Source organism: Bubalus bubalis, chromosome 3 (assembly GCF_019923935.1).
Source record: "Bubalus bubalis isolate 160015118507 breed Murrah chromosome 3, NDDB_SH_1, whole genome shotgun sequence".
Lineage (NCBI taxonomy): Eukaryota > Metazoa > Chordata > Mammalia > Artiodactyla > Bovidae > Bubalus > Bubalus bubalis.
The window spans coordinates 114,761,175-114,778,249 of NC_059159.1; the positions used below are offsets into that span (position 1 = coordinate 114,761,175).

At 41.7% G+C, this 17,075-nt stretch overlaps 1 protein-coding gene across 7 annotated transcripts in view; it reads right to left on the reverse strand.

Moving 5' to 3' along the window:
• PRUNE2 (prune homolog 2 with BCH domain) overlaps positions 1–17,075 on the reverse strand; it is a 292,193-nt gene that overhangs the window by 41,486 nt on the left and 233,632 nt on the right. For all 7 annotated transcript variants that reach the window (XM_044939965.2, XM_044939959.2, XM_044939960.2 and 4 more), the window contains exon 10: positions 3,235–3,314. In XM_044939965.2, coding sequence (XP_044795900.1) covers positions 3,235–3,314 — 80 coding nt within the window. The remainder of the gene's footprint in view (positions 1–3,234; positions 3,315–17,075) is intronic.

Here is a 17,075-nt window from a genome sequence, read left to right on the forward strand (position 1 = left end):
CTTCCCTGGTGGCTCAGATGGTAAAGAATATGCCTGCAATGCAGGAGACAGCATTTGATCCCGAGGTCGGGAAGATCCCCTGGAGAAGGAAATGGCAACCCACTCCAGTATTCTTGCCTAAAGAATTCTATGGACAGAGGAGCCTGACAAGCTAGTCGGACATGACTGACTGATTAACACAGTTGTTGACTAGTAAGTTTGTAAAACATTGGGATTCCACAGGGATTCTCATAGGTGTGCTGTCCAAAAAAAATTTTTTATGATGATAGAAATGTTATATATGTGGCTTCTAGGCACTTGAAATGAAGTTAGTGCAATTGACAAACTGTACATTTCAAGTTGATTTTAATTAACTTTAATAGCCACATATGGCTAACAGCTACCCTACAGGACAATGAAAGCTTTAGCACCTTTATTATTCAAAAGTGAATTGTGGGATTGAGATTAACATGTACACACTACTATATATAAAACAGGTAATTAACAAAGATCTACTATATAGCACAGAGGATTCTATTCAATATTCTGAATAACTTACGTGGGAAAAGAATCTGAAAAAGAATGGATTATGTTTATGCATAACAATCACTTTGTTATATACCTGAAACACAACATTGTAAATCAACTACACTCTAATATAAAATAAAAATTAAATTTAAAAAGCGAATTGTGGGAATTCCTTGATGGTCCAGTGGTTAGGGCTCTGCACCTCCACCGAAGGAGACCAGGATTTGATCCCTGGTAAGGGAACTAAGATCCCACAAGCCACACAGCATGGCCAAAATTTAAAAAAAGAGAAAAGAGAGAGAACTGTGAATCTGAAGAGTGGAGTAGAGTGGAGCAGTGGCTACCATGCTTACTCTGCCATAGAACACTTAAGAATAGTTATGTCACGTGATTAGTACTTTGAAGAATATACTTTAGCTCCCTCCCCCACACCGTAGCGGCACGCGAGCAGGCCGGGCGGGCGGCCGAGTTTTTGGAATTTAGAAAGATGGTAACAATAACCCTGTGTACGAGACAGCAGAAGAGACACTGATGTATAGAACAGTCTTATGGACTCTGTGGGAGAGGGAGAGGGTGGGAAGATTTGGGAGAATGGCATTGAAACATGTAAAATATCATGTATGAAATGAGTTGCCAGTCCAGGTTCGATGCACGATACTGGATGCTTGGGGCTGGTGCACTGGGACGACCCAGAGGGATGGATGGGGAGGGAGGAGGGAGGAGGGTTCAGGATGGGGAACACATGTATACCTGTGGCGGATTCATTTTGATATTTGGCAAATCTAATACAGTTATGTAAAGTTTAAAAATAAAAAAAATAAAAAAAAAAAAAACTTAAAGAAAAAAAAAAAAAAAAAAAGAATATACTTTAAATACCTGGACAGAAAAAAAAAGTTGACTCCCTTCTTTTTCAAATCTAGGCTCGACTAATAATCTCAAGAGTTCAGGATCTAGGTAAGATCCTATAGCTGGTACAGTGCAAAGGAGAGAGCCTAGTACAAAGTGGGAGTGATACAGGTTGCAACTAAAAACTTTAAATTCCATTTTGTGTACGCCTTGGGTCATAAATTCTTAGAGTGTAGTTTAGGGTTTTTCTTTAATAATCAGGATACTAAGCATTCTTAATATTAAATCACTAATTTTATTATTTAATTAATTAATTTATTTTAATTGGAGGCTAATTACTTTACAATATTGTAGTGGTTTTTGCCATACATTGACACGAATCAGCCATGGGTGTACATGTGTTCCCCATCCTAAACCCCCCCCCTCTTCCCTCCCCATCCCATCCCTCAGGGTCATCCCACTGCACCAGCCCTGAGCACCCTCTCTCATGCATCAAACCTGGACTGGATATCTATTTCACATAGGATAATATACATGTTTCAATGCTATTCTCTCAAGTCATCCCACCCTCGCCTTCTCCCACAGAGTCCAAAAGACTGTTCTACACATCTGTGTCTCTTTTGCTGTCTTGCATACAGGGTCATCGTTACCATGTTTCTAAATTCCATTATACATGTGTTGCTGCTGCCAAGTCGCTTCAGTCGTGTCTGACTCTGTGCAACCCCATGGACTGCAGCCTACCAGGCTCCCCCGTCCCTGGGATTCTCCAGGCAAGAACACTGGAGTGGGTTGCCATTTCCTTCTCCAATGCATGAAAGTGGAAAGTGAAAGTGAAGTTGCTCAGTCATGTCTGACTCTTAGCGACCCCATGGACTGCAGCCTACCAGGCTCCTCCATCCATGGGATTTTCCGGGCAACAGTACTGGAGTAGGGTGCCATTGCCTTCTCCCAATCAGTTCTAATGAAGTGGATGAAATGAGCCTATTATACAGAGTGAAGTGAGCCAGAAAGAAAAACACCAATACAGTATACAGTATACATGCGTTAGTATACTGTATTGGTGTTTTTCTTTCTGGCTTACTTCACTCTGTATAATAGGCTCCAGTTTCATCCACCTCATTAGAACTGATTCAAATGTATTCTTTTAATGGCTGAGTAATACTCCATTGTGTATATGTACCACAGCTTTCTTATCCATTCACCTGCCAATGGACATCTAGGTTGCTTCCATGTCCTGGCTATTGTAAACAATGCTGCGATGAACATTGGGGTACACGTGTCTCTTTCAATTCTGGTTTCCAGCAGTGGGATTTCTGGGTCGTATGGCAGTTCTGTTTCCAGTTTTTTAAGGAATCTCCACACTGTTCTCCACAGTGGCTGTACTAGTTTGCATTCCCACCAACAGTGTAAGAAGGTTCCCTTTTCTCCACACCCTCTCCAGCATTTATTGTTTGTAGACTTTTGGATAGCAGCCATTCTGACCAGCGTGAGATGGTACCTCGTGATTTTGATTTGCATTTCTCTGTAAATCACTAATTTTAAATATTTTCACACTTAAGTATAAATTTGGTGAACTTAGATGTTGGTTAGAATTTGGTATTATGATAAAAAGCAACCATTATCACAGGAACTGAAAACATTTTGGCAGATCTAGGCATGGCTTGGGAGACAAAGGGTAGCCTGCGTTCGTTGGTTATTCAATTCAACTCTGTAATTAACTACATCAAGCCTAACACCTTCCTCACACATTTTTTTTTTCACTCTCTTCGCCTCTATCACTGAAATCACAAGTTGGATGCACAGGAAATGGTTCTCTCACTGAATAATGAACACGTTTGGATATAGAACACAGCTGAAAGAAATGAACGAACACTCTCTCACCTGGCCTCATGTCTGCAGCAGTGGGACTCAGCATCCCCTCCTCAGAGTGGATGTCCATTCCCACATCCTCTGACAGCAGTCTGGAAAAAAGAAAAAAAGCAAATGGTGTAAAACACTGCTTGGGATTTCATTTTCTTTGAAAAGGAAACCCCAAGATTCCAGGATAGTATTTTCAATAAACCTAGTACACGTACTGAATTCACTGGAAGTGGCCCCAACTTAGAAAACAGACTTTCTGCAGTTACTGTGAATGAGAACCACAGACACAGCTTTTATTCTGTGCACACAGACAGTCACTTCTGTCAGCTCACACAAGTAAACACACCTTGTGAAATTCAAAAACAGGAAAAGTAAATAACTAATAAAATATATTTAAGGAGACATGTAACTTTGTTTCTTTCCAACAAGAGATGTAACACATGCTCTGGAGTAAGGACAGAGCTGACTTTGTATGTATCTCTTCCTCCGTGTAAATTTGAGCATACTACCTAAACTATGGGTACAGGAAAGCATACTCTGCTGGTCTCTCTCTGTAAAATAGGGATATACCACCTGCCTCACTGAGCTGCTGAAAGATTAAGCAATGAATGTAAAGTGCCTGACATCCCTGAGGAAGTACCAACTATTAATATTTTCTTTCCTTTGAATATTTAAAAATTCATTGTGAATTACACATTGGTGAAGATGGTTTTGGTCATGAGTTACTATCTTTTCTAATCAGTTTTGAACCTGGGACTGTTTATATTAGCCCACTTGGTAAGACTAGTGGAAGGGAACAAATACTGAGGAAACTGTGGCAAATGTACGTGCTTTTGTAGGAAGCTAACCACTGTTCTGTGGTGGTGGACAAGACTCTTGAGAGAACCTTGGACAGCTAGGAGTTCCAACCAGTCCATCCTAAAGGAAATCAGTCCTGAATATTCATTGGAAGGACTGATGCTGAAGTTGAAACTCCAATACTTTGGCCACCTGATGCGAAGAACTGACTCATATGAAAAGACCCTGATGCTTGGAAAGATGGAAGGCAGGAGGAAAAGGAGACAACAGAGGATGAGATGGTTGGATGGCATCACCAACTTGATGGACATGAGTTTGAGTAAACTTGGGGAGTTGGTGATAGAGGCCTGGCATGCTGCAGTCCATGGGGTTGCAAAGAGTCAGACATGACTGAGCAACTGAACTGAATTGAACCACTGTTCACAATAAATTCCCCTTGACTTATTTTTATCTCCTGACCTTCATTCAGTACATCCCCATTTGTCACAATTATATATTTTTATTCTTGGGCGCTTTCATGTAATTTCTCTCATCTAGGGTAAATACCTCTGATGTAGGCACCCTTCTAAATTTAAACATGATAAACCTTTGTGTTAAAGTCCTAAATTTAATCCCTCCCTCTCTCCCTCCCTCTCTTATTGCGACTCCTCTCCACCTCAATCCAGGTCTACCAAACATTTGAAGTTTGCTTACCTGGATGATCAATTTTTTCAGGATCCAAGTTAAACTCCTTACTGTCAATAAAGCCTATTATGTAAACAAAATCCTATGTCCCTAGTGATAACAACTTGCTTCACTTATTCAACAAATACGTACTGTGTGTCTGCTCTGTGCTAAGGATACAGAAGACTGAAATAGACCAGCCTCATTCTTGTCGTGAAAATGGAATGATGGAGTTAAAATCATAATGACTGTTACCAACAAATCAGAGCTGCTCCTGAGAGAAGTAAATGCATTCATCCTTACCTGTCAACCCTACACACCTCTTCAAAAACATAAGGAGTGTGTTTCTCCATACACTTGCTATGGCTCCTGCCGTGTATGTTCTCTGAAATGAGTCCTGCAGCTTAGTCAACAAGAGCGAGGGCTCAGCGTATGAGCCAAAGACAATAATGTAATGGCAGGAATAACTCCTGCCAGAGACACACTGCATTGGGAGGCAGCGAACTGAACTGGCCAGCAGTGGAGGTGGGAGTGGTGGGCAAAGAGAAGGCCTTCCAGCGGCCCCAGTTTTGAAAGACCTGGGACCCAGAGGGATAGTTGTCTGGGTTTCCTGTACTGCTGCAGTTTTTCAGATCTCCCTGCAGTGATGCCTTGTCATCTGGCTGTGTTCTCCTTGACATCAACCCTGTAGTACCTGTGACAGAGCGAAATGCTGAGAGCATTTCATTCAGATCCTAGCTCCATCCCTTACTGTGTCATATGGCAAATTATCTCATCTTTCTGTGTCTCCATTCCCTCACCAATAAAAAAGACTCTGCAATGCCTAAAACTAATATTGAGAGAAAAAAATGCTTGTCTCCTTTATTGAAGTTCCTTTTGCTGTCTATTGTAACTGCTTTCTCCATTAGCCTTGAAGCTTCCTGAGGACAGAAACCATGTCTGTCTTCTTCACTATTACATCTCCAGCACCTGGTATAAACACTCGATAAATATGTGTTGGATTGAATTACTGAACTTTAACTTCCCGAAATGCACACGTACATGATTTTCCCTAGTTGCCTATGAGTCAACCTTAAAAAAAAAGACATCATATCTACTTGCTTCAGAGGGCACATAAGGGTGCTGGCCATAGGCCCAATACGAAGTTTAAAAATAGATAGTATCCATCTTAAATTTTTGCAGGTTTTGTTGATGTTTCTAAGCTATGGGCAACATCATGGAGTAATTCAAAGAGTCCTAGATATGAGGATCTAGTTATGGGTTATAGTTCTACTGTTAGTACTGACAAGCTGATTAACCTTGAGAAAATTAATTATCTTTGTGATTTTAAAGGAAGATAATAAATACTCAACATTACAGGGACTGTGGAGAATAAATAGAATAAGGAAGTGCTCTGAAAATTATAAAGCACTGACTAAGTAACTTGAAGGTATTATGTCCCCTCACTTTAAACATAATGCAGGATCAGTGATTTAACCGAAGTATGTGTTGTGGTTAGACAAAACATAATTAAGTTTCCTAAAATTTGAGTATTAGCCCAGGTAAGGGTAAGTTTCAGTGCTAAACAGATCTCCGTAGAGACTGTAAGTGCCCCGGATGCACTCAAGTTAGTAAATTGAGCCTTTGTCTCTCAATGTCTTTTTGCAACACAGAGCAGAGACCCTGTTAAGGAGGTGCTAGAAAACCAAAAGTGACATACCTGAGGGAAGAGAAAAACTGAAGCTGTGATCAGGCAGTGATCAGAAGCGAGGGACCCACAAACCCACGGATATTACAGAAGGCCATGTGGACTTTTTCAGGAAACCCCAGGAAAGAGAGAAGGAACACTGAACCAGAATAGACCAGAGGCAAACCTGGGAGAAACCCAAGTTGCGGCCATTGTCAATACTACCACATTCATACATTAGGCCGATAAATATTTGTAGAAATAAAGCAGCCAAACAGAATAATTGGCAAGGAAATAGCATGGAGTTTTACATCAGTAATGGACGCCTCTCAGGACCGGTTGGGTAACTAATCAATCCATCGTGAAGGTAAGTATTTTACCATATCCATCGGTAGTCACTACTTAATTTGGGGTTTTCTGTATACAGCACGGAGGTACCAAACAGGTTGGGGGGAGTTGTAAACACAAGACTGACTCTACTGTGGCCATCCTCTCCAAAAGATGCTTAGCTCCACATCTCCATCTAGAGGATGGATCTGGAATTGTTTGTTTGCTGGGCGGTTTTATAAACATCACTGATCTTCCCCAAACAGTTCTGGCTCTCCACTTTTTGCACACGTGGTGGAAGTGTACCTCTCTGTCCTCCTCTGAAATTAAGGTGGGCATGCAACTTGCTTTGACAAATGAAATGGTGGCTGAAGTGGCAGGTTTCACTTCTGGGAAGAAGAATTAGGAGAAAGCATGGGTGCCATGTGTTGTTCCCCACCTTGGTGCCTATGGAGGAGCTCAGCCCAACAGCTACGAGGAGCAGCTGCTAAGTCACTTCAGTCGTGTCTGACTCTGTGCGACCCCATAGATGGCAGCCCACCAGGCTCTCCTGTCCCTGGGATTCTCCAGGCAAGAACACTGGAGTGGGTTGCCATTTCCTTCTCTAATGCATGAGAGTGAAAAGGGAAAGTGAAGTCGCTCTGTCGTGTCCAACCCTCAGCGACCCCATGGACTGCAGCCTTCCAGGCTCCTCCATCCATGGGATTTTCCAGGCAAGAGTACTGGAGTGGGGTGCCATTGCCTTCTAAACAAAGCTCACTGGATATATGAGCAAGAAAGAATTTTTTGTTTTGTCTTACCCAGAGATATTGGCTTTCTTTGTTCAAACATGCTAATCCAACCCGTTCTAAGTAGTACTACTGTATATTCTGATCTTTATTGCTTGTTTTGAAGGGAGTATCTGACTCACACTATGCCCTGATTTCCTACACTCTCAGCCCAGGCTCAGGCTGATGTACACATCTTCCTGTCTAGGTTGTTAAAACATAAAAGAACACTTTAAAAGATGAGGACAAAGCTCAGAAGAGCATCAAAGGCTTTCAAGTATTTATAAACTTGAATATTAATATACTACCTTTATGGGTTTGTCACACTCACCTAGCCCTTGTCAGTTTACTTAATACTTGTATTTCAATTGACTTATTTTATTCAGGTTGCTCTCAAAGAAAGATTTGTATCACTATACATGGAAACTTAGAATCACTTGCCTAAAAGAAATAGTTGCATAAGTTTAATCAAAATAAAGCAATGCTATTACATTCAAGGTAGAAACCCTTGAGCTGTCACTGTGAGACTTTATTTGCTAAAAAGAAGTGAGTAGAAAGTGTCTGACAATGTGTAATGTCATTTATCGTTATAAATGCAAAGAAATGCTATGTAAGACAGAACACCCTAAAAGTAATGAATACATTTCCAAACTTGAAAGAGACCAAGGGAAATTCCAGGTGCCAGAAATGAACAGTTATTCTAGAAAGCTGATAAAAGGTAGTCTGCAGCATTCTTGACTGGACATAGGCCTTAGGGCCCCACAGGAGAAGTGACCTCCAGGTGCTAGAAGAAAGACCTAGATCTGAACTTCCACATAAGGCCATGGTCCCTAAAGAACGGCCCTCTTAATGAAAACAGAGTGAGAACAAACTCTATCCTCTGGCCTCAGAAAGCATAGTCTGCCTGGAATCTTGGGTGGGAAATAAAAAGCAACCAGTGAGAATTAGACACTCTATTTGTATGCCAAGTATGTCTGATCTCTGTTACCTGAATGATGTAGCAAACCCAAGTCAAGAAATTAAAACTAAAATTCACCTAGGACCATTAAAAGCCAAGATCCCCAGGGTTCCAGAAGAAGCAAATATGAAACCACTTGGCAGTGCTACTTGCACTAACTAGGATTCACTGGAAATCCACTTAGGAGAACGTTAAAAACCCTCTAAAAGATGACCTCACACCAACACCCCCAACCCACACCCCCTAAGCTACAAATTACACTAGGGAAAAACATTATGAAAAATTGACAGCAGATGCTGTAAACAGAAGAACTAGCAATAAGTCATTTAATAAATGAATAATATGAAAGAGATTATAATAATCACCCAGAGACAGACATCCTGGAATGTGAAGTCAAATGGGCCCTAGAAAGCATCACTACGAACAAAGCTAGTGGAGGTGATGGAATTCCAGTTGAGCTATTTCAAATCCTAGAATATGATGCTGTGAAAGTGCACTTAATTAATATGCCAGTGAATTTGGAAAACTCAGCAGTGGCCACAGGACTGGAAAAGGTCAGTTTCCATTCCAATCACCAAGAAAGGTAATGCCAAAGAATGCTCAAACTACCGCACAATTGCACTCATCTCACATGCTAGAAAGTAATGCTCAAAATTCTCCAAGCCAGGCTTCAGCAATGCATGAACCATGAACTTCCAGATGTTCAAGCTGGTTTTAGAAAAGGCAGAGGAACCAGAGATCAAATTGCCAACATCTGCTGGATCATCGAAAAAGAGAGTTCCAAAAAAACATCTACTGCTTTATTGACTATGCCAAAGCCTTTGACTGTGTGGATCACAATAAACTGTGGAAAATTCTGAAAGAGATGGGAAGACCAGACCACCTGATCTGCCTCTTGAGAAACCTATATGCAGGTCAGGAAGCAACAGTTAGAACTGGGCATGGAACAACAGACTGGTTCCAAATAGGAAAAGGAGTACGTCAAGGCTGTATATTGTCACCCTGCTTATTTAACTTATATGCAGCATACATCATGAGAAACACTACTGGAAGAAGCATAAGCTGGAATCAAGATTGCGGGAGAAATATCAATAACCTTAGATATGCAGATGACACCACCCTTATGGCAGAAAGTGAAGAGGAACTAAAAAGCCTCTTGAGGTAAGTGAAAGAGGAGAGGGAAAAAGTTGGCTTAAAGCTCAACATTCAGAAAACGAAGATCATGGCATCTGGTCCCATCACTTCATGGGAAATAGATGGGGAAACAGTGGAAACAGTGGCAGACTTTATTTTTCTGGGCTCCAAAATCACTGCAGATGGTGACTGCAGGCATGAAATTAAGAGATGCTTATTCCTTGGAAGGAAAGTTATGACCAACCTAGATAGCATATTCAAAAGCAGAGACATTACTTTGCCAACAAAGGTCCGTCTAGTCAAGCTTATGGTTTTTCCAGTAGTCATGTATGGATGTGAGAGTTGGACTATGAAGAAAGCTGAGTGCCAAAGAACTGATGCTTTGAACTGTGGTGTTGGAGAAGACTCTTGAGAGTCCCTTGGACTGCAAGGAGATCCAACTAGTCCATTCTAAAGGTGATCAGTCCTGGGATTTCTTTGGAAGGACTGATGCTAAAGCTGAAACTCCAGTACTTTGGTCACCTCATGTGAAGAGCTGACTCATTGGAAAAGACCCTGATGCTGGTAGGGATTGGGGGCAGGAGGAGAAGGGGACGACAGAGGATGAGATGGCTGGATGGCATCACTGACTCAATGGATGTGAGTCTGGGTGAACTCCGGGAGTTGGTGATGGACAGGGAGGCCTGGCGTGCTGCAATTCATGGGGTCACAAAGAGTCGGACATGACTGAGTGACTGAACTGAACTGAATTAAAATCTTCATGGTGTTGAAGCACTGAGATTTGGGGTTGTCTGTCATAGCAGGTAATGTCATTTACCCTGAGAAGCCATGCTGCTTAAAAAAGGAACATCTAAAAATAATGCAAAAGTGTTTATGATAAAGTGTTACAAAAAGAAATATCAGAAAAACATTAGCCACAGGAAGCAAGTGTCACAAAATTAGTATCAAACAAAATAGACTTTGGGCAGAAAAGCATTATTAAGGATTAAGAAAGTTAATACTTTATGATAAAAGGAGGAATTTCTCAGAAGGTATACTGATCCAGAGTCAATATGCTTTTAACAACATAAGCGGAAAAAAGTCAATTATAAGGAGAAATTGATTTCATGGGGGGGAACTTGAATATGTCTCAAGAATTTATAAATCTGAAAAAAATGCATAAAGATACAGAAGATCTGAACAAAGTACTAACACAACTTAATCTAATGGAGAGATCTACATTCAAGAAAATTACACATTTTTTTTTTAACTCATGAAAATTGTATAAAATGTCATGTAAAATACCAAAAGTCAATCTTAGTGTTAGTCACTCAGTCATGTCTGACTCTTTGTGACCCCATTGGCTATAGCCCACCAGGCTCCTCTTCCCATGCAATTCTCCAGGCAAGTATACTGGAGTGGGTAGCCATTCCCTTCTCCAGGGGATCTTCCTGACCTAGGGATCAAACCCAGGCCTCCCGCATTGCAGGCGGATTCTTTACCATCTGAGCCACTATACTGCATGTTCTTTATTTTCTGACTTCAGGAGGACATATAAGAAATCAATCATAAAAAGACTGGAAACTGGAAAACATATTTGTAAGTTGTTGAACAATAAAGCATGACATATCAAAACTTGTGAAAGTAGCTAAAGAAATTCCTAGAGTAAAATAAATAGCCTTGAACTCAAATATTAGAAAATAAAATGAATGAATTAGCTAAGGGCTCAACTCAATCCAGGAAGTTAGAAAAAGAACCATGCTCTTAGGTAACTTCATGCTATTTATACTAAATGTGGGCACCTATCTCATCACAAACACCACCAAGTGGGGGCCAGTGACATAAATGGAATTCTTTCATCTGAGAATGGATCTCATTTCTATTAGAAGAATTTCTATTACCAGATTTTGTGTTTCTGGTACTTACGTGTCTTCATAAAGAAACCAGAATGCTGTAGCATGGCAGTCCTGACACCACAGAGTAAAAGACTAATCACAACAGCAAAACTTTGGTACCTGGTTAAATCCACCCTTTTGCCTTTAGACCAGGTACAAAGGAAAGCCCGTTCTACATTGTATATCCTTCCAGCATTTCTGAAGCTGGAGGGATTTAATTGTTGTAGGATTAGCCCTGTCCAAGATCAGGGTCTTCTTAACAGCAAATGAGCAGTGAACCAAGACACACACACACACAGCACTTCTAGATGCTCATGTTTCCTGACAGGTGTGCACACTCAGCAGCAGACAACACCGTTTCCAGGGAATAATCATTTTTATAAGACTGACAATTAAGAAATACAGCTCCACAGAAATAGGGTAGCAGGCTAAGCATGTTAATTGTTCTTAAGAAAAATACTGGATAGTTATGCTTATTTATTTGGGGAAATGATTACATAAAGAGAAAATTCTTTCGTGACAGAGTTCCTAAAATTCTCCTGATTTTCTTCTAGTCAAATAAGACACACTGGGCTGGTAAGGTTGATTTCTCTAGGCATGGAGATAAAATGAAAAAAGAAGAAAACCTTTCACCAGGTTCTTGCCTGCCTTTGTTAAATACATAAATTAGCCCTTTAAAGACCAAGGGTTGGAGAGTTTCCATTTTAGGATCCCTGTCTGATAAAGTGAAGTGAAGTGAAAGTTGTTCAGTCGTGTCCAACTCTTGTGCCCCCATGGACTATATGGTTCATGGAATTCTCCATGCCAGAATATTGGAGTGGGTAGCCTTTCCCTTCTCCAGGGGATCTTCCCAACCCAGGGATCGAACCCAGGTCTCCTGCATTGTAGGCAGATTCTTTACCAACTGAGAGCCAAGGGAAGCCCAGGAATACTGGAGCGGGTAGCCTATTCCTTCTCCAGGGGAATCTTCCCAACCCAGGAATCAAAACAGAGTCTCCTCCATTGCAGGCGGATTCTTTACCAACTGAATTATCAGGGAAGTCTGATAGAGTGGGCAGCACAATTTAAGGTAAGGGTACATGCTACTCTGTAAGCTCCAGAGCTCTTATCACATTACTCAACTGGGGTAAGACACGCTGCACTGGGGATCACACACAGCTTAATCAAGCTGATACTCAGGAAAGGATGGGAGCTTAGGATGCTGAGTTTGAGCTCATGAAATGAGGTTGTTGCCAACAACTGGCTACCCCATGGGACCTCACTCACCCCAGAACACACAAGTGTGGTGACTCCTATAAGCCGGTCAGCTGAGGGCAGATAAGGAAGGGAGAACAGGGAAAGGAGAAGACAGAAAACAAATGGAAGATAAGCACTTGGCACTCATCCAGTTACTACCTTCTCTAGGGATTTTGCAAAACCCCACAAACCACAGCCATCTGTTCTCCAATTCTCAGAGGCGAGAGACATAATATAGTCTCCTTACTCAGAGATGAATTCTCAGAATAGCCAAGTAGCAAAAATCACTTGTCATCCAAACGACCCTTGAATGATAGCATATGTCGTTCTGTATAAAATCCTTTGTAGTAGCCTTATGAGCACTACCATTTAAGGAACACTGAGGAGGGATAGAAGGAAAGCCTAAATATCATTTAAACCCTTTGCTTTTCAGATAATAATTAGATCCTTGGCTGTGAACGGGGCTGCATGGAGAATTCTACCTCTTGCCTGCAGGGTATATATTAGTCCCACATTTTTTTCTAAAACCTTAAGACATCAATAATGTATTTGTTGTTAAGAAGATTAAATTAAATGATGTAATATCACATTGCAGAGGGGCATATACTTGTTTCTGAAGCCAATCTACAGTTCACAACTTGGATGACTCATAAGCACTTTGAATTCAACATGCATAAGACTAAATTCAGCGCTTTCTTTTACACAGGTCTGCTACAGCCTACATTCCCTGTGATGGTTTTAAAAAATGCCCATGAATTCTCTGACATTCCTCTCAGAAGTTGGAGCCTAATCCTCCTTTCCTTAAGCATGGACCAAACTTAGTGACTTGCTTTTAAAGAATAGAATGAGGTAGAAGTGACAGTGTGTGACTTCTAAGACTAGGTCCCAAGAAGCACGTGCCTTGCTTCCTCTTTGGTCTCTCTCGGATTACTCACCCTGGGAGAAGCCTGCTGCCGCCACATCCAGAGGATGCTCAAGCATGTAGTGAGGAACTGAGGCTTCCTATAAAAATCCAGGCAGAAACTGAGGCCTCCTGCCAACAGCCATGTGAGGGGCTCACCTTGGAAGCAGGTCTTCCAGCCCCAGTCAAGTCTTCAGACGACTGATGTCTCAACAGCAACTTCGTAAGAGACCCCGAGTCAGAACCACTATCTAATCTGCTCTTTAATTCCTGATACAGAAACCATGAGAGTCTAAATGTTTGTTGTTTTAAGGTAAATTTTAAGACAATTTATTACATGGTAATAGTCAGCTAACATCTTCCCATCCCAGTGAATGTCCCTGAGCTCCCAATCCCCAAAATGAGCATTCATTCTTCTTTTCCTTCTTTTTCTACCATTTCTTCCCAATCCAATTGACCATCCTGACAATCCAGTCTTATACACTGGCCTCATCTTCTCCTCTTTACTTTCACTGCTACGATCTTAGTTCATTTTCTTCCTAGCAGAAACCTGTTTCTGTTTTCAGTCCCCATCCCTCCACATTGCCTCCACAACCTTCTCAATCTAACCTTGTTTCAGTCCTTTCACATCCCCATTGCCCCAAGGGAAGGGTCCTGGCTCCAGAGTGTGGCTCACCAGGCTTCACGGTCTGGCTTCCCAGGATACACCCAAGCTTCCTCTCCCCTCAGACACTCCCTACCTTGGCCAGTGCCCATTCCCTACTTGGCCCTCGCTTAGGGCCAAGTACAATCTACAACTCAGCTTAGACATCTCGGCCACAGAGCTCATCCCCAACCTGCACAGTTAGGTCAAGTTCCACAGTACCCTGAGCTCACATCAAATGGATATTTTTCATGATTTACAACAATCTGTTCCTAGCTTGTCTGCCCTACCTCCCACACTCATGACCACTCTTGTTCCCCACCTCCACACTTACACACAGAGGTCTGTGAGGGCAGGTTCTCCCAGTGCTTAGCATGTGTAATTGGCAAAGGGCCTAGCATGTGGTGGAGGTGAATAACTAGCTGCTGAATAAACACCCTTATTTAGAGATGTGAGGATGCCCTGCTCTTCTAGCAAAGAGTTCCTCATAAGGTCTTATCACATAATGGAACTTGACCACCAAAATTCTCTACCAACAAATCACCTTCCATACCAAGTTAAACTTTCTTCAAAACATAATTCAGACAAATGTATATGTATATCCCCTCCCTCTTAAGCCTTCCTCCCACCCCATCTCACCCCTCTAGATAGCTAGTACAATGGAAACACACAATATTATAAAGCAATTTTTAAAAAATTTAAACACAAAAACACAACTCAGAAATGTGGGTGATTCTTACAAAAGTGATTATCACAGAAGAGCAATTGCTCTAAACATAATCAGGTGAAGTTCAGCCAGTGTACAGTTTACAGTGCTTTCTCCCACAGTGATAAAAATACCTCTCTGATGCTATTAGGAGCACCCTGGGGTAGGGGGAAGGTTGGGGCGGGGGGGCGGGCATGCTAAATAAGGATGAGGTTTTTGTGAAATGAAGAGGAAGAGAAATGGAAATTTCTGTTTGTCTTCAGAAATGCAGTCAGCAGCTTCTGGAGGTTGACCAAGTAAGTGTCCAGAGTCTGAGCACTGACTCCAGAAACCCTGCCCGTCCTCCTCAGCAGCAGCTCGGCACCACCTGGGATTTCTGGTTTGTGCAAATGAGTCTGTAAATGCCTCCCCCACGCTGCCCTCCCGCTTGAGGAGGCCTGTTCACAAGGATTCCTCTCCCCAGCAGTGCAATGCAATGGCCTCACTGCCGTGGTTTTACTTCCCCTTAGTCACTCAGGAGTGTGGACAGTCTGCCCCAGAAATATGAACAACAGGAGCCCAGAGAGAGACTCCTTCAACTGCTGCTCAAGCAGTTATATTTGTTGATCCCTAGGGTGTGGCAGGGGAATTAAGTCTTTGACTTCTCCAGAGCTAGGGTCAGCAAAATTTCTGTCAAGGTCCAGATACTAAATTTGTTAGGTTTTGCAGGTCATACAGTCTGTGTCACAACTACTCAACTGTGCTGTAGCACAAAAGCAGCCATAAAACATGCAAATGAAGGGGCGTGGCTGTGTTCCAATAAAACTAGGTAGAAAAATAGGTGCTTAACTAGATTGGCCTGGAGGCCATAGTTTGCTGACCCTCATTCTATATGAACACAACTTGAATAAAATTTCATTTCTCAAAAGGGAACACTCCTACACTGTTGGTGGGAATGTAAACCGATGCAGCCACTAGGGAGAACAGCATGAAGGTTTCTTAAAAACTAAGAATAACATTTCTACAGATGGCCAAAAGGCATATGAAAAGATGCTCATCATCACTAATTACTACTGCTGCTGCTGCTGCTAAGTCGCTTCAATCATGTCCAACTCTGTGCAACCCCATAGATGGCAGTCCACCAGGCTCCCCCGTCCCTGGGATTCTCCAGGCAAGAACACTGGAGTGGGTTGGCATTTCCTCCTCCAATGCATGAAAGTGGAAAGTGAAAGTGAAGTTGCTCAGTCATGTCTGACTCTTAGCGACCCCATGGACTGTAGCCCACCAGGCTCCTCCATCCATGGGATTTTCCAGGCAAGAGTACTGGAGTGGGGTGCCATTGCCTTCTCCGCACTAATTACTAGAGAAATGCAAATCAAAACTACCATGAAGTACCACCTCACACCAGTCAGAATGGCCATCATTAAAAAGTCTACAGATAACAAATGCTAGAGAGGGTGTGGGGAAAAGGGAACTCGACACTGTTGGTGAGAAGGTAAGTTGGTGCAGCCACTGTGGAAACAAGTATGGAGATTCTTCAAAAAACTAAAAATAGAATTACCACTTGATCCAACAATCTCACTCCTGGGCATGTATCCACACAAAACTATAACTCAAAAAGATACATGCACTTCTATGTTCATAGATGCACTATTCACAATAGCTGAGACATGGAAACAATCTAAATGCCCATCAACAGATGAAGGGATAAAGAAGATGTGGTACACACATATAATGGAATACTACTCAGCCATAAACAGGACGAAATAATAACATTTGTAGTAACATAGATGCAACTAGAGATTATCATACTGAATAAAGTAAGTCAGAAAGAAAAAGACAAATAATGTGTGATATCATTTATATGTGGAATCTCAAATAATTACACAAATGAACATATCTGTAAAAGAGAAATAGAATCACAGACAGAGAACAGATTGGTAGTCTTCAAGGGGGAGGAAGGGGTGGAATTGGAGGTTGGGGTTAGCAGATGTATGCTTTTACATGTAAAGTGGATAAACAACAAGGTCCTATTGTATAGTACAAAACTATATTCAACATTCTATGATAAACCGTAATGAAAAGAATATAAAAGAGAATGTATAAATTGAATGTAAGTGTAAAATGGAATCATTTGCTATACAGTAGTAACTAACAAGGAGAAGGAAATGGCAACCCACTCCAGTACTCTTGCCTGGAGAATCCCAGGG